The sequence below is a fragment of the Sturnira hondurensis genome, unplaced genomic scaffold (assembly GCF_014824575.4).
Source record: "Sturnira hondurensis isolate 20B ecotype Veracruz unplaced genomic scaffold, ASM1482457v3 Scaffold0003213, whole genome shotgun sequence".
Classification (NCBI taxonomy): Eukaryota; Metazoa; Chordata; class Mammalia; order Chiroptera; family Phyllostomidae; genus Sturnira; species Sturnira hondurensis.
In genome coordinates this window covers 522090-549254 of record NW_028075844.1, presented here as the reverse complement: position 1 = coordinate 549254, position 27165 = coordinate 522090, and the positions used below count along the sequence as shown (strand labels likewise).

The window sequence follows — 27165 nt, the reverse complement described above, 5'->3', positions numbered from 1 at the left end:
CCTCATTTAGCAGAGTGAAAATTCTCCCTTTCCTGCACCCCACACAGCTCACAACTTCACTTTATGATCAATGAACGTGTGTTCATTGATCTCATAAGAGGGAATAGATTTTTTAAAATGTGTCCTATTAAAATAACAGAGAATTAGATCTACACAAGAAACTCAGTCTACATATACTGCATTAGTTTCCAGGGGCTGTTGTAACAAATGACCACAAACTAGATGGCTTAAAATAGCAGAAATGCATTTATTTCAGAAGCTCAAATAATCTTTTTGGATTTGTGAAGGCTAGAAGTACAAGGTCAGAGCGTTAGCAGAGTTCGTTCTTTCTGGAGGCGCCTTCCTTGCTCCTCTTCCAGTTTCCAGGGGCTGCTGGCAAGGAGGGACATTCCTGGGTTTGTCTCTGTGTTACTTCAAACTCTGCCTCAGTTTTCACATGGACTTTTCCTGTGTGTGTGTGTGTGTGTGTGTGTGTGTGTGTGTGTGTGTGTCTTTGTTTTTCCTCTTCTAAGGACACTGCTCATTGGATTTAGGGCCCCAGTGGTTAATCCAGGATAATGTCATCTCAAGATCTTTAACTTAATTACATCTCCCCCCACCTAATAAGGTTGAATCTACATGTTTTGGGGATTAGGACAGCAGCATCTCTTTGTGGGTCACCATTCAAACCACAACAGGAGTAGATGTGAGTAGAGCTAATCTTGTGAGAAAAAAAAATTAGAGTGGGGCTAACAATTTTGATCATTTTTATAAATTAAAAAAGATATTGGCTGTTTCTGGGGGAAGAACTGGGTGGCCGGGGCTGAGTGTGCAGTGGGGCTTGCTACCATGTATCCTTGTGTGTCTGTTGAATAAAAAAAAAGGATTGAGGTTATATAACATATAATAAAATGAAAATATTCAATATTTGTTAAATAGTAAAATATCTGATATTTAAATTAGTCAAAACGCATCATTCCAAAATCCCACATGTATGTACCAGCAAAGCCATCACCATAGTTATGATGGTGAACGTTTCCCTGACTCCCAATGTGTCCTTCTGCCTTGTTAGCCCTCCCTCCCTCCACTCCACCCCAACCCCAGGCAGACAGCTGGAACACAACAGTGGCCTGCCCAAGTGTCTTTATTAATTGGACATCTTCTTTAAGAAAGAATGGTCCCCCCCCCATTCATTTATTCAATCATTTATACTGTATGAATTCATGGGTATTTACTTAATTCTTTGAATCACAATATTCCCTTAAATTTCATGTCACATTCCATAATCTTCTGCTAAAAACCTTCCAGAGGCTTCCCTTTATATTTAAGTGTAAAATCCAAATGCCTTGTTTACCTACAAGCCCCATACACTTAATTACTTGCTTCCTGGTCCTTGTCCGTTTTCCGTGCTCATTCCTAGTCTGGCACAGCTGGCCTTGTTGTATCTCTGGTCTATTATGACACCTTCACTCACCTTCACCTTCACCTGTCTTTGTTTGAATATTCCTCCTCCTCACCTTCTCAGGGCCCCTCTGCGCCCTAAGTAGCCTTCTTCCTTCTAACATGGAATGAGAGAAATTTATTTCTTTATCATCTGTCTTGTTCACTGCTGTATCCACAGCATTTAGAACATTGTAGGTGCTCAATAAATTATTTGTTAAGTAAATGAAATAGAGGCTAGGCTAAAAGAATAAGGATTAGATTATAGTCACAATGCTCGCATCTGAGGTATGTATACATGTGCCAGGTAGCCAGGGGCACTACACTGTAAGCTTTGGTTTCATCGTGTGTAAAATGAAGATATAAAAGGGCCAAGCTCCAAAACTTTTGCAAAGATTAAATGAGCTAGCACACACGCAGGTGATGCTCAAAGCAGACATGCAATAATTACTATGATTACTATCATGTGTAAAATGGGCATAACAGCTACTACAGAGAACTGTTGTAAACTCAAAACAGTGTCTGGCACATATAAACCGCTATGTAAGCGATTGATGCTATCGTCACCATCATCATCATCCTCCCACTAGGCCGGCCCTCATCTAAAAGATGTTTTAATAGAACCTCCTCCCTTTTTTTCATATTCTTTTCCTCCGTCCACCCGGTGGCCCTTGCGTGCTCACCAGACCTCCGCGCTGACGTCTCTAGGCTGGGGATTCAGGCCCTTCTGGACCACAGGCTCTGTTCGCCCCGCCCACCGGCCTAAACCGCGTGGTCTCTATAGAAACCCACCAGCCACAGAGGGGCGTGACATCGTCAAGACGGACAGGGGCTTGCGCCTATCGGGTCAAAGTCATCTTGGTTCGAGGCGCAAACGGGGCCTCCGGTGTCTTACTTGAGGGAAGGCGGGAATACGTCGACAACCGCGGAGGCCGTACTGTTTCTACCAATCAAGGGCCGAGGTAGCTGTGACGGACAGGTATAGAGGGACCAGGCTCCAAATTCGGACTCACATCCAACCAGCGGGCCGCAATCCCGTGAAAGGGCCAATGAGGAGGCGGCGGGGGAGGAGCGAAGAGGCCGGTTGCTCCGGAAGTGGAGGGAGGGGATGAAAATGGCGCCCAGCTCGAAATCGGAGCGGAACAGCGGGGCTGGGAGCGGCGGTGGCGGCCCCGGGGGCGCCGGGGGGAAGCGGGCCGCGGGGCGTCGGCGGGAGCACGTCCTCAAGCAGCTGGAGCGGGTGAAGGTGAGGCCCAGAGTCCTGAAGGATCGCGCCGGAGGGTGCGGAAGAGGGACGAGGGAAGCGGAGGGAGGCGGAGGGAGGGAGGGAGTTCGCGGGGTGAGGGGTTGTGGGCGGAGCCCCAGGGGAGGGGGTCGGAGGGAGGGAGTTGGGCGGTGCCCCGCGGAGAGGGCTTGGATGTAGGGGGCTCTCGCGGGGGGCTTGGATGAAGGGGTTGGAGGCGGGGCACCGGCGACGGGGCTGGAATGGAGGGGACCTTACATGCAGCTGGAGGAGTAAAAGGGAAGGGGGCGATTCAGGGTCAGACTCTTTAAAACCCTGCTCCCGTGGCCCCTCCGTTATGGAGCCTTCTCGCCCCCTTGGCAGAGCCCCTTCTACCGGCTTGGCGCTTTCTCCGCTTGGTGTTCTCCCTGTCCTGCTCTCACTGCCCGGTAACTAGGAGTTCCTGTACCTGCTGCGGCCCCCTTACTGAATGGGAGGGTGCTCCCTGGAGAGGGCCTGGTCTTCCCCTTCAGACTGGGAGCCACCTGAGGAGGGTTTTTCCTCCCCTATCAGACTGTGCCAGGACCTCTCCCCCGTCAGTGTGGGAGCGCTGAGAGGGCAGAGAGCTGTGAATCTGTGGTCGGGTCAGCACTGTGGATAGGGAGTGCACCTACTCTGTTAGGCAGGGGCTGAGCTTTGTGAGGACAGGGCGATGTCTACTTTTGACTGGAGCTCCCTGGGCAGGAACAGTCTCCGCCCTCAGTCTGGGAGCTCCTTTCGCTGGACTGTGGCTCCACCCTTAGCTTGGAAGCTCTCTGGATGGGTAACTGGGTATCGAGCCTCCCTTGTCAAGCTGGGCCTTACTGACAGGGCTGTTCCATCAGACTAGGATCTCCCTGAGGGCTGAGCTGTCTCCCGCATTGACCGGGGAGCTCCCTGAGACAGGGCTATCCCTTTTCCACTAGGCTGGATTTTCTTCAGGGCAGGACTGTGTATCCCCCCCATCAGACTGGGTGGCAGCCTGGGTGTCCCTATCACCTACCACCCAGCTTGTGTCTGCCTGTCTCCCCAAATCCTTCCTTGGAGAAGTTTTTGGGATGAAAGTGTCAGTTCGAAGAGGGCTAAGTTAGTTGAGAAGGGGGAGTCAGCAAGGAATTTGAAGGCCACTGGTCAGCCCCAGCCTTATGTCTGCCTCTGCTGGTCCCCAACTGAGGCCAGGGCTGTCCCAAGGGGCCTGAGCACCTCGTGTCTTGGCTAGTGGGGTCAAGGACAGGTGAGTGCAGTTGGTCAAGCCCCCATCCTAGCCACCTTAGCATTCGAGGACACCCACAGCTCAGTGTGTCTAGTGTGCTGTGAGGCAGCCTTCAGGAAGGCAATCGGGAGGCTGGGTCAGTATGGCCAGGGGTGACTAGGAACCCTTCCAAAGGGGAAAGTGCTGGTCCTTAGAGTTTGGGACCTTGGGTAAGAGGGACCCTGAGGCTGAAGAAGTGTGGGGCTGGGAGGGTAGCCTGGGTCCCTGGTGAAGAGGGAGGGTCAAGGGAAGTCCAGCCCATCCATCTCCCCTAGCTAATCCTACCTTCTAGAGCTTGGACCACCCTTGAATTTTATGGTCAGCAGGGAGTAGGCCTGTGTGCAGCACTGCTCTACCTTGGGTGAGGGGACTTGGGGGCTGCAGGTAGCCTCTGCTCAGTGGTGCCTCAAGAATCCTGACCGCCCCTTCCTAGATCAGTGGGCAGCTCTCCCCTCGCCTCTTCCGGAAGCTGCCACCCAGAGTCTGTGTCTCCCTTAAGAGCATCGTGGATGAGGACTTCCTCTATGCAGGGTGAGGCTAAGGCCGGGCAGGGGGGCAGCTGGGTGGGGTGGTGGGCTGACCCTGACCTGGCCCATCTGCCCTCTGCCTCGCCAGACATATCTTCCTGGGCTTTTCCAAGTGTGGCCGGTACGTTCTCTCCTACACCAGCAGCAGTGGGGACGACGACTTCTCCTTCTACATCTACCACCTGTACTGGTGGGAGTTCAACGTCCACAGCAAGCTCAAGCTGGTAGGGCCAGGCTCGGTACTCAACAGTGTGACCCCACCAGGTCATGCCACACCTCTGAGCCTTAGGTTCCTTGGGGAGATAGAGTGCTCATTGGGAAACAGTCAGGGTTCCATGTTAGGTTAAACTACTTGAAATGATCATTTTTAGAGTTGAAAATGGGTAAATAGTGGCAATTTTATATGGTTCAACTAAGCACATACAGCCCATTGAACCTCATAGTCTTGGACCAGGTGAGACCTGTTAGCTTTTTATGACCAAGTGGGTTGCTACACTGGCTTTGGCCCTGACCTTGACTCCTTGAACCCCCACCCTTACACCAGGAGGTGGGTGCTATTACCCCAGTTTTCATATGAGCTCAGCAAGGTAAATGGGTTTCAGGTGGGTGGGGCTTGGAAGCAATGTGTCTGGCTGAGTCCCATTCTGCTGGGGCAGGGCTCCTGTGGGCTTCGTCCTGTCCGAGGCCCAGCCTTCCTGTTTCCCCTGTTTGTGAGGGCTGCCTCCTGAACCTGTCCTCAAGAAGGTAGAAGGGCATGGGCTGGAGGCTTCTTCGGGCTTTCTGGCCTGAGACACCACCAGGGGGGTGTTTCTGCCAGCTCAGTCCTGGCCTCAGTTCCAGCCCAGCACCGTGCAGCCTCTGGTGGGCTCCTGCAGGCCCTGGCCCACTCTGACTAGCACTGACCCAGACTGTGCTGCTCAGGTCCGACAGGTGCGGCTCTTCCAGGATGAGGAGATCTACAGTGATCTGTACCTGACCGTCTGTGAGTGGCCCAGTGATGCATCCAAGGTCATCGTCTTTGGTTTCAAGTGAGACTCTGGGATGAGGAGGCTGAGGGTAGGTAGGGGAGGGCACATAGGCCAGGCAGCTGAAGCTGTACTGGCCCCCAGCACCCGCTCAGCCAATGGGATGCTTATGAACATGATGATGATGAGTGATGAGAACCACCGCGACATCTACATCAGCACTGTGGCTGTACCACCCCCAGGCCGCTGTGCCGCCTGCCAGGAAGCCAGCCGGGCCCATCCAGGTGAGGGGCTGGGGGGCTTTGCAGCTCGGGCTGCCTGCCTCCCTATTCCAGGGTGGTGACTGAGCCTTCGGGCATGTGTTGCTATAGGTGACCCTAGTGCACAGTGCCTGCGACATGGCTTCATGCTGCACACCAAGTACCAGGTGGTGTATCCCTTCCCCACTTTCCAGCCCGCCTTCCAGCTCAAGAAGGACCAGGTGGTACTGCTCAACACCAGCTACTCCTTGGTGGCTTGCGCTGTCTCGGTCCACTCAGCAGGTATGCCCCAGGTCTGATGATAGTCTCAGCATTTGCTGTAAATCCTACATGGTCAGTTTTGTCATTATCCCATGTGATAAGAAGAGACAGACTTGGAGAGGTGCCTCATCCAAGATCACACAGCCACCAACTGCGAGTGCTGAGATCCAAACCCAGCCACACCTCGCCCCAGCAATGTCCGCTAGAACTCTCCGGGGGCCCAGGATATTCCATGTCTGTGTCCACTAGAGCTGCCACCAGAAGAGACATGAAAGTGGCTCGTGTAATCAAGGAACTGATATTTGACTACTTTAGTTACGTTTAGTTTAAAACCACGTGTGGCCAGTGGCAGTCATGCTGGACCACATAGTACTGCCTTATCCTCAAAAGGAGAAACATTAGTTCAAAATTTTAGGGAGTGGTGAATGGACAGTTGGCCCTCTTACATCTGGGTAATCAGAGAACTGCCAGTGAAAATCAGAAGGTGATGTCCCTGGCCAGNTCAAGGAACTGAGTGTTTGACTACTTTAGTTACGTTTAGTTTAAAACCACGTGTGGCCAGTGGCAGTCATGCTGGACCACATAGTACTGCCTTATCCTCAAAAGGAGAAACATTAGTTCAAAATTTTAGGGAGTGGTGAATGGACAGTTGGCCCTCTTACATCTGGGTAATCAGAGAACTGCCAGTGAAAATCAGAAGGTGATGTCCCTGGCCAGAGCGGCAAATGTTAGGAAGCTGGATAATGCCACTGGTTGATTGTGCTGTGGATCCCTGGGGGCTTCCCCCCACTCACTCTCAGGGCAACATGGCAACAGTGTGACTTAGGCCCAGCAGCCCTGCACCTGGGCATGTCCAAGGCTGTGGTGGTGGGAGCTGGGGGCCAGCTGGCGTTCATTCCTGGGGGAGCCCTGGGGATGCGGGAGGCAGACTAGGGCAGATACTGCCCTCAGATCACCAGACCCAGTGGGGGCTCCAGCATCATGTCTAGGGAGGATGCCTTAAAGTTGTTCTGCATAAAATAAAATGTTTCAATTTTGCAACAATGCAGTCAAAAAGAAGTCCACTAACTGCAGTAAAAGGGTTGTCCCTGGGGTGGGAAGGCTGTGGGCGTGAAGAGAGGACTAAATGTCCAAAACAGCCCACCGGTGTATTCTCCCTTGCATCTTTCCCTTCCCCCTCTTCCCCCCAGGTGTGTTATTTGCCTTCTCCCTAAGTTCCAAGGGCCCTTCTTTTGCTTCTGAAACTTGTTTCTTGAGCCTACACAGCCCAGTTGGCTCGCTTCAAATACCTCTGTAACTTTCTAAATAAACTTTGTCTTAGAGTTTGAAAAAATAAAACAGAGCCTACAAACCAGCCAGCACCAGGGACCCATTAGGGGCCTTCCCACCCCTACCCTGGCCCCCTGAGCCCATGTGGGCAAGGCCCTGCCCCTCCCTGAGCTGTGATCCCCTAATGAACCTGGCCTGGATGGGGCCCATGCTCCCTGCCCTCACAGCATGGGTCCTGTTAGGAAAGACCACATCAGACAGGACTCAGCCTTGTGCACCCAGCCCAGAGAAGGGGCATTATCACTGATATCTAATGCTCATCTCACTGGAGGGAGAGTATATTACAGGAGGAGAGTTTTGACCTGGCCATTTTCATTTTCATCCCCTCTCATCCCCAGAAGTGCCACCGCTCTGGTGGTTAGGAGGGCTTTGGTAGACTACTTGTCTTGTGGTATGTCCTTGGACAAGTTTCTGTGAACTGAGAGGAACACCCCCTGCCTCACCATTGCTTGTGGGGGCCCAAAGGAGGTGGGGCAGGTTGGGCGCAGGACCCGTCTGTGGTGCTGCTTGGTTCATTTAGTGTGGTGGGGCTCTCCGTGCCAAGCCCACATTCCCTAGAAGAATGGCCCTAGTGAGGCAGAGACAAACAGGCCAAGGATTCCCAGGCTTTGCCTGCACTGGGCTGGCTCCCACTGAGAAGGATGGTGTGTAGTAAACTCTCAAACTTGGCTTTTTTTATGTGGTTTTTATCTACTATCACCATCGACTGTCAGTTCCCCAAAGGCAGGGACTTTTTATCTGTTTTGTTCACTCCTGTGTCCTGTGTCTGTTGCATACAGTCGATGCTCAGGAATAAGGTTAGAATGAATGTGTCCGTGTGTGCGCATATAAAAAGGCCTTTTGCTCTTTTGGGTGTTTTGTACTGATCATTTAGCATAGGATTTCTTAGAACCCCTCCAGGGTGGGAGAAAGTGCTGGACTTAAGTTCTTTCATTGATACAACTCCCCCCCTCCCCACACCTATATCTCTTTTTATATTGCAGGCGATAGCAGCTTCTGCCAAATCCTGTATGACCACACCAATCCCCCAGCCCCGCCCAGTCCCTCTGGGTCTCAGAGCCCAGAGGTGCCCCCAGCACTCCCCAGCCTCTGCCCTGAGGTGGCCCCAGCCCATCCTTCTGGGGTCCCTGAGCCCTCACCTGCCATTGCCAAAGCCAAGGAGTTTGTAGCCGACATCTTCCGCAGGGCCAAAGAGGCCAAGGGTGGGACCTCAGAGGAAGCCCGGCCACCCTCTTGCATGGGGCCCTCAGGCAGCTGCTGCCGCCCATCCTCTGAGCCTCTAGCCCCAGGCGGAGAGGTGGCACCCCGGGACAGCCCCCCTGCAGCAGAGGAGCCAGTGCCTGAACCTGGCTATGTCAACTACACCAAGCTGTATTACGTGCTAGGGTCCGGCGAAGGGACAGAGCCAGAGGATGGTGAGCAGGGAGCCTGCCAAGCAGGCAGGGCCCCAGGCATGGGAGGCTAGCCTGGAGTGGGCCTCAGGCCTCCCACTGCCCTTATCCCTACTTCCTGCCCCCTCAGAGTTTGAGGATGACAAGATCTCCCTGCCCTTTGTGGTGACTGATCTCCGTGGCCGAAGTCTGAGGCCCATGCGGGAGCGAGCTGCTGTTCAGGTAGGTGAAGGTGGCGGACAAGGGGCAACCCCAGCAGACCTGCTGGGGTGGTAGCTGGCATGGGGCTACCTCTGTCCCTATACTCACTGCCCACAGGGTCAGTACCTGACAGTGGAGCAGCTCACACTGGACTTTGAGTATGTCATCAATGAAGTCATCCGCCATGATGCCACCTGGGGCCACCAGTTCTGTTCCTTCAGTGACTATGACATCGTCATCCTGGAGGTGGGCCCAGGGGTGGGACAAAGCGGGTCCTGGGCTTCTCTGCTCTGGGGGTCACCTCAGTGGCTGTCACCACTCACCTCTCACCCCAGGTCTGCCCAGAAACCAACCAGGTCCTGATCAACATTGGCCTGCTGCTTCTGGCCTTCCCATCCCCAACTGAGGAAGGCCAGCTCCGGTGAGTGGAGGGGAACCCTGCCCTTGCCCAGCAGGGTGCCACACTCAGACCTTAAGTGTGGGGGCATGGGGGGTATGAGAAGGTTCCTCCTGCCCCCCCCCACTTGGATCAGGTGCTCCATTACTGTTCCAAAGACAAAAAAAGCCCCATGGGGCAGCCTGGGTTCCAGCTCTGTTCCCCAACCCCCTGCAGACCAAAGACCTATCACACCAGCCTCAAGGTGGCATGGGACCTCAATACAGGCATCTTCGTGACAGTCAATGTGGGTGACCTCACTGAGGTCAAAGGGCAGACCAGGTAAGGCTGGGCTGGGGCCAGGGCCCAGGGTGGGTGGCCAGAGCGATGAGTGCCCTCACCCTCTTGCCCTCAGTGGCAGTGTCTGGAGCTCGTACCGCAAGAGCTGTGTGGACATGGTCATGAAGTGGCTGGTGCCAGAGAGCAGCGGCCGCTATGTCAACAGGATGACTAACGAGGCACTGCACAAAGGTGGGCCCTATGACCTAATGACAGTAGGACAGAGCTCATTTTCCCAGTGTCAGACCAGGCCCAGAGCAGACAGAGATTCCATTGTTGAGAGATGGATGCCATGGAATTGGGGTGAGGGGAGGGGGGCCTAGCAGGTGTGGCACCAAGAGACCCCCAGCCAGCTGCTCATTCATTCAGCGGACATTTATTGGGTGGGTATAGGTGGGAGGCAGAGAGAACACAGCAGGGTCCCTGCCTTCCAGATCTAGGCCCAAATTAGGTCTGGAAAAGAGGCAGGCCTCTCCCACAACTGGGTCTGCAATCAGGATTCTGGGGTCTGTCCCAACCCCTCCCTGCAGGGTGCTCACTGAAGGTTCTGGCAGACAGCGAGCGATACACGTGGATTGTGCTCTGAGGGTCTGGCTGTTTTGGACACTGACTCCAACTACCTCCGTGGCCTGGGGGCTGGCTGCCTCTTGGCTGGCCGGCCGCCCAACAACTGCCACTAGTGTTAGGCTGTGGAAGAGGGCTGGGCAGGGCAGCCCTGGTGGCTTCAGAGTCTGGATGCTTCTTATTTATGCCTATTTAAGTTGGGAAGGGGCAGAGGGAGGGAGTCCCCTGTCCCTCCAGTGTCAAGTGCCCACCTTCATCCTGAACTGGGCATGGGCATCGCTCCTTGTGTATTTTCCCCCTTCCCAGGCTACAGGTGTGGACATTGCCCCCCTGGGAGGGGTCTATTCACCTGTCCACATCGGGTGACTAGACCCTGATTCCCACCCCACCTGTCCCAGGCCTCCCCAACTGAGGTGGCAAACATCGTGGCCATTCCCTCCCCCATTATTCCTCTTCATGTAATAAATGTTTTATTTCTGAGCCTCGCTGAGTTCCCTTAACAGCAATGGGGGCAACTAGAGCCTCTAGCACCCAAACCCCACCCCGCCAAGGCCCTTGAGTCAGCAGTAGCCAAGTATCACAGCGGAATTTATTGTTTTAAGAAAGACTACAAAAAGGTAGAAAAACGGCTTGGCACACTAGACTACCACACTTTCACTGCTGGGAGGGGAGCCCAAGGGCATGGTGGGGAGTGGGTTGCCACCCCAAAGCTTGCAGCACTGCGGAGCACACAAAATAGTGATTTTTGTACAATAGGTCAGGCTTTTTTTCTTTTTTTTGATTTTTGCCATAAACATCTATCTCACAGCTTGAAAACACTGAGAAAACTGGAACAGATAAGGCCATGATGGTTGGAAAAAAACCCAAGTTACCGACTCCGCTTGGGCGGCACTCACAAATCGCACAATAGTCATGGGGTGGGCAGGGGCGGGCGCACGGCATTGAGAAGCACAGAGGTTCCATTACAAACCGGCGGCAGGTTGTGTGTGGGGGGGAGCTGTTGAATCTGAGCGAGTGGAGCCCAGGCCTTGACAGGCAGGCCAATCCTGGGCCCTGCTGCCCGCAGCAGGCCCCTCCAGGCTCTGGCACCAGACCTAGCCCACTGCTCTTTGGAAGCTGGAGGCGGTGCCCCCTACCGCCCTCCTCAGAGCCAGGCCGGACAGTGCCCCCCTCTGGGGCTGTGGGGCAAGGGAGGACCCAGTTCTGTAGATGCGACACCCACGGCTTTAATTGCACTTATACCAAGGAGGGAGCAGTGGGGTTGCTGGGGGAGGGGTCCCGGGGCTGCTGCTGACAGTGTGGAGGGGTCCCTATAATGCCCACCTGTGCCCACCTGGGGCTCAGGAATGGGCCCAGGACAGGCTGTGCAAAGCCAGCGAGCTGAATAAGTTAACAGGGGAGGGGGCCTGCCTGCCTGCCCCCTAAGGGTGGGGAGGGAGAGGCTGCTGCATTCGGGGTCAAAGGGCCGAGCTGCTGCCCCAAAGGGCACCTGGGCACAGCGGCGGGTTCCGTAAGGCACGTCTTTTGTGTCAGTTTGCAGCTGTGGCTTCACCCGGCCCTGTGATTGTGCCAGCCCCGTCGGGGCGGAGACCCCCTTGCCTTCCCTGTCTCGGAGGCCCCCTCCCCGCCCTGACCGAGGCTGGAGTGGGGACAGCGAAGCCACAGAAGCTGTGAGGGACCCTGGCATGGAGGGGTGAAGGGGGGGCGGGCTGGGCTGGGCGGGGTGGTGGAGACCCCGGGCTTAGCTGGAGGGTAGTGCCTGTACGAAGAGGCCGCGGGCGTCTGTCCGAGCAAGCTTCGCAGGTGGCTCCAGAGCCTCAGGTCCCAGCGCAGGCGACTCGCTGCCAGCCGCCAGAGAGATGTCCTGTGACAGCTCATCTTCGCTCTCCTCCTCCTCTTCCTCCTCCTCGTCTGGGAGGCAAAGACCAGAACTGCTCAGCACAGCTCAGTGTTCCCAACTGCCCTCCTACCTGCGGCATCTCCTTCACCCCATCCCATCCCGGACTTGGGCCCTGAACAAGGACAAGCCTCACCTACCTTTGTCTGCGTCTATGGGGTTCAGGGAGGTGGCCAGGTTGGCGAACTGGAAGGGAGGGAAAGGAAAAAGGGTGAGGGTCCTGCTAAGGGGCGCCCCGCCCACACCCTCAGCGCTCCTCACCTCGCCCATGACTGCGATGGGGGTTTCCCCCTTGGCCTGGGCCACGCGGTGCTCAATCAGGTAGTACATGTATTCATCATAGAGCAGCCGGATGAGGTGGAAGGAGCCAAAGCTGGCCGCGCTGCGCAGGGTCAGGTCCCTAATCACCATGGAGCTGGGGGCAGCAATGAAGAGAGAGCATAAGGCCCAGTGATTCACTCCTCATACCCCCATTTCCGCCACAGGCTGGAGCAAGCCCAGTCGCCCCATATCAGCCCAGCCAGCAGAGGCTTCTGTGTGTAGCAGTGAGAGGGCCCTCAGGCGTCCACCCCGCCCCCATGTCTGCTTTCAGGAAAGGTCACCTAGGCTCCCCGGAAGGTGAATCCTTTTCTGGTCCTACCCTCTCCAAGGATCCTTTGGAGGCCCCACCCCTCCCGGATCCCACCCATTCTGTAGAAGGATCCCAAGCACACCTGTAGAAGGACCACTTGAGGAGGAAGAGCTTAGCGGCCTTGGGGAAGCCAGTGCTGCCCTGGTAGGGCTTGAGCACCTGACTCACGACGCCGTCCAGCCAGGCCGCCCACTGCTCTAGTGAGTTCTGCTGCTGCAGTGTCACCTTGAAGTCCTGCTCCAACCGCTGCACTACACGGTCCTCGCAGCGGCACACCCACGAGGCCTGCTCCTGGGGCACAGTGGGAGAGCGTCCCCCAACTCAGCCGCCATCCGGGGCCTGCTGCCCCGCTGGTCTTGCTCACCCGCCCCACCCTGTGCTCACCTGCACATTGGCAAAGTCCACCCGGTTGAGGTCGCTCAACATCTGATTGATCTGAGCCGTGTTTTGCAGCACAGCACGCGCTGCCTGCGCCAGGTGGTTAAGGGACGTGTAGCGCCGCAGAGTCTGCGCAAAAGCGCCAGCAGCTGCCACCTGGGGGCGATGGGGCAGGGGTATGTGGCTTCTGCAAAACCCACAACCCACTGCAACCTTTCTGAGTCCTTTCCTTTCCCCTAAGAAGAAAGGGGTGTATGCCTCGTTGCTTTTGTTGGGAGATCAATGGGGTGGCGGATTTCAAACTTTGGGTGTCCAACCACCCAAAGTGTGGGTCAAAAAACATCAGTGGTGTGCCTGACCACCATTATTGCCATTACTACGAAAGGACACAACGGAAAATCTTAGCGGGCACTGCGCAGACAGGGCACTGCTTCAATAAATTTTTGTTCCAATTATTCCAGTGAGTATCAGCTCCATGAAGGTAGGTTTTGTCCATCTTGATCACTGGTGTGCTACTATGCACTAAGAACCGTACTGGGCACACAGCAGGTGCTCAGTAAGTGCATGTTTAATAAATGAATGTATACATGAGTCTTGTCTGTTCTGAAGGGCTTCCCCCCTGGATCTAGCTTCTACTCTCCCCACAGGCCCATAGCCCTGCCCTGTGTCCGGCGTATCCATGGCTGATTCCTTTGACATCAGCTCTGCTTAGCTGTCTTACTAGCATTTTACAGACTAAGAAACCTTTTTTTTTTCTTTTTTGCCCAACAGCAAGCACATACCATCTAATACCTCACATCTAAGGAGGATGCACCAAGCACTGATGAAGAAAGCTATTGTTCTGTGTCCTTATCGGTGTCACTCCTTCCTTTCTTTTTTTAGACTTTATCTATTTCTGAACACTTACAGCCCTTTCTGTCAAGGTTGTCTGAAAAAAACTACTTTAAATTTGCAGTTGGTTTTTAAGATGCTGTGTTGTGTACAAAAAAAAACTACAAAGGGACTGTGTTTCAGAAATGGGTATCTGAGGAAGCTGGTTTATAAAGACAATAGCCGAAACTTGCTCCCAGGGGACAGGCATGGGGACAAATCTTATTACCCCTTTTGGGCAGTTACTGAGGTACCCAGCCACCAGCCCTCCAGACTTCAGCCCTGCAGTAGGGACAGAGGAGCCGGGCTGAACCCAGGCTCCCAGTCCGTGGCTCCTCACCTGAGCCCCTCACACCCTCACCTTTACCCGCAGCATCTCCTCAGGGATGTTCACCATGGCGTGGGTGAGCCAGCTTTCCAGGCTCTTGGCAAAGTTCCGGATTGCTTGGGTCAAGGCACCTGTGGGTAGCAGTGGGGGCTGATCAGGACTGGGGCAGGGGCGGGGTGTAGGGTTGGGGGGGCAGCAGCAGTGCACTCACTGGGGATGGGTCGCAGCACATCAGGGATAAGGATCTCCACCAGGCCCTGGTATAGCACGTTGTCACAGTGCTTGGTCCACTGCAGCACAGGCTCGAACTTGGACAGCAGCACCAGGCTGGCCTTGGGCAGCCGCTTCTCAGCCTCATCATGCCTATGGACAATGCCCTGGGTCAGGCAGATGCCCCCTGCCTCTGGCTGACCCTTGAGGTCAGGCTGACATAGGCTCCAGTTCCCCCAGGGTCTGATGGGGTCTCATATTCTGCATACTGGGACAGACACCCACCCACCGACCACAGGGAGGAACTGATTCAGTGGGGCACACCATTCCATGCACTCACCATCATCAGGCCTATACACACGTGTACTCTAGAGTGGGTGTTGGAAAGCCATGTGTACCCCACCAACTGCAGGAGCCAGGCAGGTACCCCCACTCCTGCATGATGCCTGAGGTGACTCACACAGTACCCCCTTCCTCTCCTCCTCCCCACCCTCCCCTGGGGACTTACACGGCCAGAGGTGGTGCCTCACTGGGCTGGCTGAGGTTGTACCTCCAGAAGGTTTTCCACAGCGTCTCCACCAGGGTGAACTGCAAGTTCACCATGACGTCAACGATGGCCTATTGGGGAGGCCAGACGTTCATAGGTGTCATGGGGCACCATGGCCCCCTCCTCACCCCTGCCCACCGGCCAGGTCGCCCTACCTCACAGTGTTCCCGGTACAGGACCTGGAAGGCCTTGATATCCCCAGGCCCAACGCCCTCGGGCAGCACTTTGCCCTCGAGGTCAAGCTCTGAGAAGTCAGGGAGGCTCCTTGAGGCATCTGGGGGCAGGAATTGATACCGTGAGGCCCTTTGCTCCCTACTTGCCTGTCCCCTTGGAGCCTCATCCTGGGATCCGATTAAGTTGTCACCACCTTCCCATCCAGCAGGATTCCCCCATGTGCCATGGGGGATGAAAGGCTCAGGGAGGGCAAGTGAACCACCTGGGGACCACAGACCCTGCCCCAGGCCCTGGCCCATGGGCCAGGGGGCTCTCACCCAGAAACTGCTGGTACTGCTGGACCTGGGCACTGATGTCTGATAGTCCGGTGCCCTGCTGTGGCCCCACGGCCACACCGTTGGTCATGCCCTCCATCTTCTGGATTGGCTTGAGCCTGGGGGAGGAGGGGTGGGTGGGCCAATTGGGTGGGGGTCGGCCAGAACACCCTTCACCACACTTAGGTGCAAAGTCCAGCCCATCCTCTTACCTCTGCTTCTGTGAGAACGGCTGGCCTCGCATGGCCATGTGCTGTTGGTCCTCCATCAGCCGCAGCAGGGGTGAGCTGGCCTTGATTCGCAGGCCATAGTAGTGGTATTTGGAGTTGCCCCTGGGAGTGAAATGGAGGGTGAGGGCTGGGCTGGGCTGGGGATGCCACTAGTCATTCACTGCGAGCTGCACGTCACACCCACCTCCTTGCTGCTTGGGGGCCAAACAAAGCCTACCGGGGGGACATACACATTCCACATAGCTGGGGTGTTGTGCCAGGGAAGCACAGGGACTATGGGTGCCAGGAGAGGCACCCATCTGCCAACTAAGCTCTGGGAACACAGGGCCATGTCTGGGGCATCCTCAACTCCTGGTCCTGGCATGGAGCAGCAAAGACTTTGACTGCTAGTCATAAGAACATGCCAGGTGCTGTTCTGAGCTCTGAGTGCATACAAATCCACATGCTCCTATCCAGACCCCATGAAGGCTGCTCGAGGGACAGGTGAGGAGATGGCAAGGATGCAGCACTTTGCCCAGGGTTATGAGGTGATACCTAAGCTGAAACTGGAACTGACTGATGCATGGGGAGGTGTAGGGGTTGCAAGAGAGAGGCGGGGAAGGATGGGTGCATGGAATGGCTTCCTGTTCCTTCCTGGCTGAATTCACTGTCTCAAGGTCCATAATTAAGCACAGACTGTGCGGTCCCTGCACTGGCAAGGTGCGTGCATTTCAGCATTGGAAGAAAGGTAAGAAAAAGGGAAGTAAATAATATAAGAGGCATGTTGAACGATGGAAAGTGCCAAGGAGAAAAGCGGGGAAGGGTGGGAGTATCAAAGAGGTGGGCAGAGGATGCAGTTTTAGTCAAGGGGGCCAAGGGACGCTGAGTAAAGAGGCAGGGAAAAGCAGACAAGGCGGAAGGCACAGGGGGTGCAAAGGCCCCAGGGTGAGAAGCTGTACAGAGGCCAGTGGGGTTGGAAGGGAGTGAGCAAGGACGTGAGAAGGGGAGCTGAGGCCCTGGATAACTTGGGGTGGGGTGGTCCTCATGGCTGTCAGGGGCAGGGGGACCCACCTGGTGCCCAGACGGCGGGTGCGTAAGCCCATGAAGACAGAGCGGATGAGCTTGCCAAAGGAGGCGGCGTTCACAGGCTCCAGCTTCTGTTCCTGGCAGTGCAGCAGGTAATGGCAGTAGAGGGTGCTCCGTGGCAGGCTCACGCCCTCGGCCGTCTCGTAATTGTCCAGGAGCCACTGGACCTGGGGGCCGGAATGGGGATGAAGAAGTGCTAAGAATCACTTCAGTTTCTTAAGTACAGTATCCCCCCCTTATCCATGGTTTCACTTCCTGGGGTTTCAGCTACCGAAGGTCAACCATGGTCCGAAAATATTCAATTTCCCCAGTCATCAACATTGTCTGCTCTCGGCAGCTAACCATTGACATTGTCATGGCTTGGTGCTCCAGGATCAGTGGAGTAGATAATTCTCCTGACATAACATCAGAAGGCCAACAGTAACCTAACTCACTATGCAACAATTCCTAGTCATTCACCCAACTCCATCTCGTCATGCAGGCACTGTACTCTCAGCATTGAAAGAAGGGTAAGTACAGTACAACACGATCTTTTGAGAGAGTAAAGACCACATTCACAAAACTTTTACTACAGTATATTGTTCTTATAAGTGTTCTGTTTTTTAACAAGTTGTTGTTAATCCCTGACTGTGCCTCATTTGCAAATTGAACTTGAATGATAAGTGTGTAGGTATAGGAAAAAACACAGTATACACAGGGTTCAGTACAACCTGTGGTTTCGGACATTCACTGGGGCCTTGGAAAGTACCGCCCACAGGTTAAGTTGGGACCGTAGAACTCATTGCTAGGTGCCTCTGTACCTATCACCAATTGTGATCCTGACAACCACAAAGTAAGGCACATCATATCATAATGACCCATGAGAACTAAGTCCCACGGAACTTTCTGGAGCTGCACGGTCCAATACAGTTGCTATCAGCCACATACAGCTATTTAAACACAAATTTAAATTAATTTGTGTTGAGTGAAAAAAGCTAATGTCAAAAGGTCACAGGGAATATAAGTCCATTCGTAAAAGATTCTCAAAATGACTTTGTAGAAATGGGGACCAGATTCTCGGCTGCAAGGGTTCAGGGGTCTTGGGAAGGAGGGGGGTGACTAGGAAGGGCTGGCAGGAGGGAGACCTTTGTGGGCCTGGAACAGTTCTGCTTCCTCACCGTGACGGTGGTTTGCTCACCCCGCACACAGAAGCACCCATACCACACCGGTGCTGGCCGCCTGGTTGGATACTATACTACAGTTCTGTGGAATAGCTGGGTAGTCTGGGGAAAGGCCCCATGCGGATCTCTCCCTACCATTTTTGCAGTTTCCTGTGATTCTTTTTTTTTTTCAAATATTTTTATTTATTTATCTTTAGAGGGGAGGGGAAGGAGAGAGGGAGAGAAATATCAATGTATGGTTGCCTCTGCCGAGAACACACAATGTATCGTGTGTCCCCTGCCGGGAACTGGCCTGCAACCCAGGCATGTGCCCTGACTGGGAATTGAACCACGATCCTCTGGTTCGCAGGCCCGTGCTCAGTCCACAGTTTCCTGTGATTCTAAAAAATTATATAAAAATAGTTTTAACAAAGCAACTTAACTCAGTTCTTTGGTGACCCCTGCCAAATTTCATGTGCTCATTAGCCACATGTGGCCAGAGGCCTCGGAGCTGAGCATCACGGAGAGAACATTTATCTCACCAGCGAATGTTCCATGGGACAGCACTGTTCTGCTGCAGCATATTAAACTCTGGGTGAGGACCCAGCCAGGCTTCATAAAATCACTTAGTGGGTCACACCAGCATTAAGGAAAACTAGACTAGAAGCCAGTCTACATGGGTGCATAAGGGAGGTCCTGCTTTCTGAGAAAGGGTCCCTCTTGGTTACGTGGTCCAAAATGCCAGAGGACAGTAGTTTAAAAAGTGGAGCCCTGGCCAGATGGCTCTGCTGGTTGCAGCATCATCCCATGCACCAAAAGGTTTCAGGTTTGATGCCCAGTTGGGATGCTTATGGGAGGCAACTGATCGATGTTTCTCTCTCACATCAATGCTTCTCTTTCTCTCTCCCTAAAAATCAATAAATATATCCTCTGGTGAAGATTTTTTTTAAAAGTGGGGAAGTCTTTGCTCCAGACCCCCCGCTCTAAGAGGACAGAGACCACCATCACATGATGACCAGGCCTTGACCCATCCATGGTAACAGAGCTGCTGAGGGGTCCACTTGGGGCTGGGATCCAGGATTGCCAGAGTGACCACATGCAGCCATCCTGGGCAGAGGGAGGTTATCTTCAATGCCTCCCAGATGAACAAAGAACCTTGCTCGGGCAGCTCCCCTCACAGTGGTGCCTGCCCCTCCCTCTCCTCGCTATCTACGGCTGTCATCCATTATAATCAGAGTAGGTGACATTTCTTGGGGTCCTGCTCTAACAGCTTCATGCATATCAGCTGAGGCTCAGAGGGACTGAATAACTTGTCAGAGGACACACAGTGAGGAGTTAATCCCAGGCCATCCTCATCTTCGCACTCTGGTACCAGGTACTAGGTTCCTGCTGATGGTGGCCTGCAACTACTGCCCCCGCCTCCTACCAGGGATCTCTCCACCACCTGCCTCCTCGGGGGTTACGGTTGGTACTTACAGTGGCTGGTGAGGCACGGGTGGTGTGGGAGTAGGACTGGCTGGCACTGCCCAGCATGTAGCCGCCTTGGATCACGTAGGTGCCTGCTCCACTGCTGCTGCCGCCGCCGCCGCCGCCACCACCACTGCCCCCACCACCACCTCCACTGCCTCCACTGCCACCGTTGCTGCTGGTGCTGGTCCCGCCCCCGCTGCTGGTGGGGCTGGCGACAACCTGGCTGCCAGACACGTACATGGGCACGGAGCCACTGCTGGCCACCGCCTGGGAGGTGGCAGGTGTGCTGACCTGGGCAGCCGTGCCCGCAGCCTCATAGTAACTCGTGCCTGCTGTCTGCGTGTACAGTGGCGTCTCAGGGTAGGGGTAGGTGCTGGTACGTCTGAGAAAGAAGCAGAAGGAGGGGAATCAGAGGCAAGAGCTGGGCAATGAGGGCATGAAGGAGGGGGCTCCCACAGGGGTGGGCTTCCAGGATGGAAGCAGGAAGTCACAGCCTGAGTGGCAGACCAGACATCCCCCAAGTGCTTGATGGACAATTTTTTATTAAATCCTCAAACAGCCCCTTGACATGGGGGTCCGGGCTCACATTCAAGGAAGGCGAGACAGAAGGGATAGGTGGCTTGCAACAGGCCACACACTTCAATCAAAATATATATTGAGCGCTTACTATACACTGGGCACTGTTTGGGAGCCGGAAGAGAAGCCTAGTGCAAAGGTGAACTGAGGGCACTGCAGAAGGCGGTGTGTGCCCTGGAGGGAAACAAGGAGGGAACGAAGGGAGCCTCTACTTCTAAATTCCGTGACCACCCTGAGTACGGATGCAAGTTCTCCAGGTCCAGTGACCCTTTCTGCCCCAGAGAGTTTTCCTCCAGCGATCCCAGAACCTGCCTCAGATGATGCCAGCTCAAGGCTGCAAATCTTAGCAAGAGAGTAAAAACATGGGTTCATCTTTAAGGGGATGTTAAGTAAAAGGTGATGGACTTCTACACAGGGGTGAGAGGAGGAGGGAAAGGTCTCACGGTTCTGCCAAAGAACAAGTTCCAGAACATGCCATCTGTCTGCCATCTGTGTGGGTGGAGAGGGGATGGGCAAGGGCACCTCTCTCGCTGCCTCACTAGACATTATTGAACATAGTTTTGACTTTTGAGCCCCTTAATGTACTAGTGATTAAAAATAACAGAAACTTTACAAATCCAGTAAGGCAGCAAGGCCAGTATGGGATGACCTGGCTCAGAACGTACTGTTGGAGCCATTTGACGAAGGAGGCAGGGGAGGGAGCCTTGAAGGCCTCTGAGGGTGGGCTCTGCTGCTGGGAAGGGGCTGGTGGCGGGGAGGGTGGTGAGAGGGGTGTCCACTGCAGGTGGGTGGCCCTGCCTCTCAGACAGCTGGATGCAGATCTTGATCACTGTGCCCAGGCCCTCATCTACCACACAAGTGACACTGAGTGTGTGACCCCAGCCAGTACCAGAAGGTGCCCGCCCCTTCCAGTGGCAGGGACCACAGCCAAAACCTACCCAGTGGTATCCCACAAGTAACACTTGCTTTAAAAAAATTTTTGCTCTGGCAGCTATTTGCTGAATGACTAACTAATGAATAAACCTGTGTGTCACTGGAATCGGCCTGGACAGGGCCAGGGACGAAGGCACAGGGGCATGTGGCTTTCACCAGGGTGAGAATCAAGGCTGGCCAAGGTTGGGAACCCAGTAACCACCCACTGCGAGGAAGAGACAGAAGATAAAGTGCCCCAAGAACTTCATATATTAGAAAAACCTGATAGAAATGATGGACCACATGGGATCACTCATGCTATAATCGCAGAGGGAGGTACTAAATCAATAGCCAGGGATGGATGCTACTGAGGGGAGCAAAGGGACCCCAGGCCTGGGCTCATGGCTCAGCTCTGATTCTAACATTCTAGTGGCCCTAGAGGCCTGTCTCCTTTCTGTAACGCCCACCTGTGGTCCCTGCCAGCATTGGTTAAATGTACAGTTAGAAGTCTGGCAGCACTAGAAATAAATCAATAGAACTATGAGATAGCTGGACTCCATGGACTGTGACTCAGGTGCTAGGGCCATGCCTCCGGGGGGTAGCCACAGCATCATGACCCAGCGACCAAGTTGAACATGGCTTTTGAGCTAATCTACCACCAGTGTCATACCCACAGGGGAAGGTGGCAGATATATAAGAAAAAAATCCAGCCCTGGCTGATGTAGCTCAGTGGATTGAGCACGGGCCTGCGAACCTAAGGATTGCAGTTCGATTCCCAATCAGAGCACATGCCTGGGTTGCAGGCCAATTCCCAGCAGGGGACAGACCAGAGGCAACCATACATTGATGTTCTCTCCCTCTCTCCTCCCCTTCCCCTCTAAAGATAAATAAATAAATAAAAAGAAAGAAAGAAAAAAAAAACCAGATAGATGCAAAGAAAACCAAATGAAACTTCTAAAAACTGAAACAATAGCAATAACTATAGTCCTGGGATTATTATTATGGGGGATGGAAGAGGGAACATGGCACGTGGAGAATCCTGGGCAAGGGAGAGAAACAGCTGAGGCTAGGGCAACACTTGCTCCAGGAAAATGTTGCTCTGGCAGCTATTTGCTGAACGACTGACTGAATGAATAAACAAGTGCATCTCTGGAATCGGCCTAGACAGGGCCAGGGCCCTGGTATCTGCCCAATATGTCATGTATTAGTGCTGTGCCATGCTCAGGACCCGGGAGCAGAAGCCACCCATGTTTCAACTGGGTGTGGTCTGACTCTATCACTCATGCTACGCCTGCACCGTGGAGTATTACACACTTTTGAAAAAGGGTGGCCAGGACCCACATGAGCAAATAGGGGACACACCTGGGGAAAGAAATAAGGGATAGAACCCCATTGCCTCTATTTCTAAACAAAGCAAGGGTAGTTTCTACACTCAGAAGATCTCTGGGGGGAAACAAAGAAACAGGTGTCCCTGTCCCCCACCCCATCCAGGGGCAGGGTTGGGGGTAAGGAGGGAAGGCAATTTCATTTTCACTGTTTAACATTCCCTGTCACTTAGAAATTTTTATCTTGTGGACTTCCACCAAGATGGAGGCATAGGTGGAAACACTGTGCCTTCTCCCACAACCAAGTTTGAATACAACAAAGGTTTGGAGAACAAAGACACAGCCAAAGAACAGAAAACTGAATTATACGGAAGTCCCACAACAACGAACCATTCAACCCGGACGGTAAGGGGGAGGAGCCAGCAGCGCAGCAGGGTCGGGCAGGAAAGATCCCCCGACCCAGGTGCGCAGGTAGCCCGGACCCAGTCAGGGTGTGGGGCAGACTGACCACAGTGAGACGGACCACACAGGCCCCAGAGGGCGAACCCAGTGGTGGAGGGCTGACAGCGGTGGCACACTCACACTCTTCGCAGTGGGATGAAACGAGCGGGCCCGGTGACAGTGGCAGCTGCGGCGGGAGGCGGCAGACAAGACGCCATTGCTCCTCTTTGGCCCTGCCCCCACATACAGCGTCACAACCTAGTGACTGAGTTGCCCTGCTCTGGTAAACACCTAGGGCTCTGATCCTGCTATGGAACAGGCACAAGTAGCCCAAAAGATGGCGCAAGAAGAACTCAAAGTCCCAGAGCCAATAACTCTAAGTGACCGAGAAATTGCCACCCTCTCAGAAGCACAGTTCAAGACACTGGTGATCAGGATGCTCACAGAACTGGTTGATTATAGTCACAAATTAGAGGAACATATGAAGGCTAAACTAATTGAAATGAAGGAAGATGCACAGGAAACCAATGGTGATGGAAAGGAAACTGGGACTCAAATCAATGGAATGGACCAGAAGGAAGAACAAAACATCCCACCAGAAAGGAATGAAGAAATGAGAATTCAAAAAAATGAGGAGAGGCTTAGGAACCTCCAGGACATCTTTAAACGTTCCAACATCCGGATTATAGGGGTACCAGAAGGGGGAAAGAAACAGCCACGAGTGGAAAACTTATTTGAACAAATAATAAAGGAGAACTTCCCCAGTCTGGCAAAGGAAATAGACTTCCAGGAAATCCAGGAAGCTCAGAGAGTCCCAAAGAAGTTGGACCCAAGAAGGAACACACCAAGGCACATCATAATTACATTAGCCAAGACTAAAATGAAGGAGAGAATCCTAGAAGCAGCAAGGGATAAGGGGACAGTCACCTACAAAGGAGTACCCATCAGACTGTCAGCGGATTTCTCAAAAGAGACCTTACAGGCAAGAAGGGGCTGGAAAGAAGTATTCCAAGTCATGAAATCCAAAGACCTACAGCCAAGATTGCTTTATCCAGCAAAACTTTCATTTAGAATGGAAGGACAGATAAAGTGCTTCTCACATAAGGTCAAGTTCAAGGAGTTCATCATCACCGAGCCCTTATTATATGAAATGCTAAAGGGACTTATATAAGAAAAAGAAGATGAAAAATATGAACAGTGAAAGGACAGCAAACTCACAGTTATTAACAACCACACTTAAAACAAAAGCAAACCAAGAGGACAGCTAGAGCAAGAGTGAAACCATAGAAATGAAGAACACATGGAGGGTTAGTGACAGGGGAGTGGGAGGAGGAGAAGGGGGGAGAAGGTACAGAAAATAGCATAGATAGAAGGTAGAAAATAGATGGGGGGAGAGCGAGAATAGTAGGGGAAATATAGAATCTAAAGAACTTGAGACACGTGGTCATAAACTAAGGGGGGGAGAATGGTGGGAGAGGGAGTGTGAGGGTGGAGGGGAATGAAGGGGGGAATAGAACAACTGTAATGGTATAATCAATAAAAATATATTTAAAAAAATTTTATCTTGTAAAATTTTTAATGTATTTTTTTGAGGGAGGGTGGCTAAAAATGAGGCCCATTGGACTCCAAAGCTCAATGCTGGCTCCCTTTCCCAACCTACAGGGGTCCTCCCTGCTTCACCTTTGCCTGGTGGCTGCTAGATGCCCTTGGCGGCTACCACCTATCACCTGAGGTCTTGAAGGCTAGCTGGTCCCCTGGGGGCTAGCACTGGGCCCTCTGGTCCTGGAGGGCCCTGGGCAGATCTGTGACCCTACTCCTAGCTCCTCCCCCAGCTTTCCCAACTCACATGGCACTGGCTGTGTAACTGGCATCTCCGCCCTCCACATACTGCACTTGGCTGGAGTATACATGTGGAACAGGCACCTGCTGGAGCTGCTGCACCTGTCAAGGGATGAAGCGCATGCAGAGTGTCAGAGATGGGCCAGCTCCTCTGTCTTTGCCTCTAAAGGATAGGCAGCAGCCCAGCCTCTCTCAACACCTGGCTCCCAGGCCGGAAGGCTGCACTTTTGGACAATCTGAACACACAGTGAACCGGGCCAGGGATCAGAGGCCAGGGGCTGTGGCCTCTGCCAGGGCTGGGAATCAGGCAGAGCTGTGTCAGAAAGAAGCCCGGACTCTCTGCTTGGGCTAAGGATAGCAAGGGTGGTGGGGTCTGAGGTGGGGCAGACAGAAGGAAGCCCGGACAGGGTTCCACTGTGGATGTGAAAGTTGGGCCCCAGGGACAGAGCCAAGCACTGGGACAAGGCTGTTGCTAGAGCCAGGGCCTGGAACTATGGACAGGGCCTCAGGAACGGAGTCTGCATCAGGGACTGAACCCCATCTGCAGGAGATCTGGAAATCTAGCACAGAATTTAGGGGCGGGGCCAGGGTCTGGGGGAGGGGCCTAGTTTGTGGGACAGAACCTGGAACTACACACAAGGATTTAGGGGCAGGGCTTGTATTCCCCACCCCTTCCCCTCACCAGTCTGTAGGGGCGGAGTATAGGGCTGGGAACTCACTTTGGGGCGGGGGTCAAAGGAGGGTCCCCACACTGGCCGGGCAGAGTTGGGGTGTCCAGGGCCTAAGGGGCAGGGCGCGGGCCGGGCTGGCAGATCCCGCCCCCGCCCGCCCTTTGTCCCGTCCAGTGCGTCGGCCACCTACTTTGAGGGCCGTGGCTGCCGTGGCTGCCGTGCCGAACACTAGCACCTGGGGGACTCTCTGGATCCTGACTCTCTGGTCGGGGCTGGCTTGGCTCGGGAGCCCCGGCAGTGGCTCGAGGACCACTTTCTGTTGCGGCAGGAGCAGATGTGGGGGCAGCACGCCCACCAGCTCCACCCATTGCTCGGCGCCCAGCTCGTAATGGGGCAGCAGCAGCTCAGGACTGCCTAGCTGCGGGAACTCGCCGCTGCACACAGGCTGGAGCGACGGTGGCTCCGGGGCCAGCGGGCCCTGCCCGGGCCCAGGCGTGGGCGGCCGGGGCGGCGGCTCCGGTGGCGGCGTGGGCCGGGGCTCTCGCTGCTCTGCCTTCCTAGCGGGAAACTGACTGCCTGAGCTCTGGAGGACAAACAGAGACACTGTGGGGTAACCGGGACTGCCGCAGGGGCAGGGCTCCAGGCCTCCACCGCCCACCGGGCTGCTGAGCTTATGGCAGCAACCCTACCAGAAGCAGGACCAGATCTCTGCTTCCAGTCTCAGGAGATGAGACTCCAGATCTCTCTCTTAGCAAAATCTGGGCCCTGGAATGCCAGGTGCCAGGGAAGGGGAAGCCCAGTGTGGACCTGGGCCTTCATTTCAGCCAGAAGTGAAGCCCAATGTGGACCTGGGCCCTTGAGGAACCCAGGGGTGGCTCTATTTCCTCCCTGCGGCCTGAGGGGCCTGCACCCCTCCCCAGGCCAGCCCGGGGCCCAGTCCCAGTTGGCCCAGAGGTAGATGGAGGAGATACTTACCTCTTGAGCCACATGGACTGGCTGGAGCCCCTGCACTGTGAGTGGCTGCACTGGGCTGGCTTTGGGTGCCTGTGGAGTGGCCTGGACCACGGACCTCTGGTGAAGGAAAAGGGAGAGACACACTATGCTAATCAGGGCAACGATGGTGGTAAACCCATCCCTAAGCACCCAGCCCTTGCCCATGTGCACTCAAGTTAGCCTGGGAGCAGCCTGGTAAGAAAGATGCCATCTCCTCCAGCTTTTCGCAGTCAGCCCCACACCAAGTGCCTTCCAGGTTCATTACCACATTGACTCTGGGCACTCAGTTAAAGGTGTGGGACTCTGACCCTCAAGGCAAGGCTGAGGAGGTGACAGGGTGAGAGCTGAACTGGGGACTGACTGAGGGAGTCCCTGCTCTCCACCTGCATTCCCTGAAGGCATACTCCACACTCCCATGTGCAGGACTCCCACTGTTCTCGTTTCCATGCTATGGTGGGGATCCAGTTATCTCCTTCAGGGCACAGTGATGGACAGAGGTGGGGGAGTGTTGCTGAGTGGCAGGGCATGGACTCAAACCCAGGTCTGGGGGTTCAGAGAGGCTGTGGTGCCAGACAGGAGAACATTTGTTAATTCTTCGGGGTGTGGTTTTGCTTTCCTCTGGGGAGAGGATCTATGACTTATCTGGTTTTCTGAGGGGTTCAGAATCACCAGTTTCACTGGTAACAACCAGATGGCAGGGGACTCTTGCCTTTCACCTAAACTTCTCTGGCTGCCACAGCTGGTGGCTCAGAACACCACCTCCTTCAGAATGCTGGAAATGGATTTGGAGGCTAGGATCTCTCCTTGAGTCCCTAAGGGTGAGCCAGAACTTGGCCTTGGGTCTCCTCCAGGCAAATGGGCCCAAAGAAGCCAAAGCTATGTTCTCAAAGCTGTTTCCAGTGCATGCTCAGTGTTAGGTGCCTCCCACAGGACCACCTCTCATCCTCACAGCAGCTCCAACCACTGACCCCAGGCCCCAAGGCAGAAGCCAATATTCAAATGAGGATGCT

At 54.2% G+C, this 27165-nt stretch overlaps 2 protein-coding genes and 2 long non-coding RNA genes across 9 annotated transcripts in view; 2 read left to right on the top strand and 2 right to left on the bottom strand.

Annotated features, from left to right (window-relative positions):
* Positions 1 to 227: 227 nt before the first annotated feature.
* LOC118984094 (uncharacterized) lies at positions 228 to 2445 on the bottom strand. 2 transcript variants are annotated; one of them, XR_005065863.1, is made up of 3 exons: positions 2212 to 2445; positions 1454 to 1537; positions 228 to 844 (listed from the first exon to the last, which is right to left on the bottom strand). It is a non-coding gene; the product is annotated as an uncharacterized LOC118984094 (long non-coding RNA). The 2 variants fall into 2 exon arrangements; XR_005065864.1 differs by lacking the exon at positions 2212 to 2445 and adding an exon at positions 2103 to 2201.
* A 63-nt stretch (positions 2446 to 2508) lies between these two features.
* On the top strand, positions 2509 to 10625 carry DCAF15 (DDB1 and CUL4 associated factor 15). The gene is made up of 13 exons (XM_037041826.1): positions 2509 to 2665; positions 4366 to 4463; positions 4548 to 4683; positions 5381 to 5487; positions 5569 to 5708; positions 5796 to 5966; positions 8258 to 8689; positions 8796 to 8887; positions 8984 to 9112; positions 9202 to 9287; positions 9480 to 9584; positions 9658 to 9773; positions 10112 to 10625. The coding sequence occupies exons 1-13, from the start codon at positions 2528 to 2530 to the stop codon at positions 10165 to 10167; spliced, it is 1806 nt and encodes a 601-aa protein (XP_036897721.1). The 5' UTR covers positions 2509 to 2527; the 3' UTR covers positions 10168 to 10625.
* On the top strand, positions 5973 to 7260 carry LOC118984093 (uncharacterized). The gene is made up of 2 exons (XR_005065862.1): positions 5973 to 6429; positions 6646 to 7260. It is a non-coding gene; the product is annotated as an uncharacterized LOC118984093 (long non-coding RNA).
* A 91-nt stretch (positions 10626 to 10716) lies between the features above and the next one.
* The window catches only part of RFX1 (regulatory factor X1), a 34843-nt gene continuing 18394 nt past the window's right edge, over positions 10717 to 27165 (bottom strand). For 3 of the 5 annotated variants that reach the window (XM_037041823.1, XM_037041821.1, XM_037041822.1), the window contains 16 exons: positions 26138 to 26233; positions 25353 to 25745; positions 24499 to 24593; positions 19405 to 19780; positions 16775 to 16956; positions 15707 to 15826; positions 15498 to 15613; positions 15162 to 15280; positions 14968 to 15077; positions 14461 to 14612; positions 14283 to 14380; positions 13058 to 13207; positions 12756 to 12964; positions 12304 to 12457; positions 12183 to 12228; positions 10721 to 12056 (listed from right to left, as the gene is read on the bottom strand). In XM_037041823.1, coding sequence (XP_036897718.1) covers positions 11887 to 12056; positions 12183 to 12228; positions 12304 to 12457; positions 12756 to 12964; positions 13058 to 13207; positions 14283 to 14380; positions 14461 to 14612; positions 14968 to 15077; positions 15162 to 15280; positions 15498 to 15613; positions 15707 to 15826; positions 16775 to 16956; positions 19405 to 19780; positions 24499 to 24593; positions 25353 to 25745; positions 26138 to 26233 — 2586 coding nt within the window. In that variant the 3' untranslated portion in view covers positions 10721 to 11886. Of the gene's footprint in view, positions 12057 to 12182; positions 12229 to 12303; positions 12458 to 12755; positions 12965 to 13057; positions 13208 to 14282; positions 14381 to 14460; positions 14613 to 14967; positions 15078 to 15161; positions 15281 to 15497; positions 15614 to 15706; positions 15827 to 16774; positions 16957 to 19404; positions 19781 to 24498; positions 24594 to 25352; positions 25746 to 26137; positions 26234 to 27165 lie in introns of all 5 variants that reach the window. The other 2 variants (XM_037041825.1, XM_037041824.1) reach the window with 1 other exon arrangement.

Coding starts and splice junctions, on each gene's coding strand:
- DCAF15 (XM_037041826.1), top strand. CDS start 2,528: ATGAAAATGGCGCCCAGCTCGAAATCGGAGCGGAACAGCGGGGCTGGG. Junction 8,888..8,983: donor GGGAGCGAGCTGCTGTTCAG/GTAGGTGAAGGT, acceptor CACTGCCCACAG/GGTCAGTACCTGACAGTGGA. Junction 9,288..9,479: donor ACTGAGGAAGGCCAGCTCCG/GTGAGTGGAGGG, acceptor AACCCCCTGCAG/ACCAAAGACCTATCACACCA.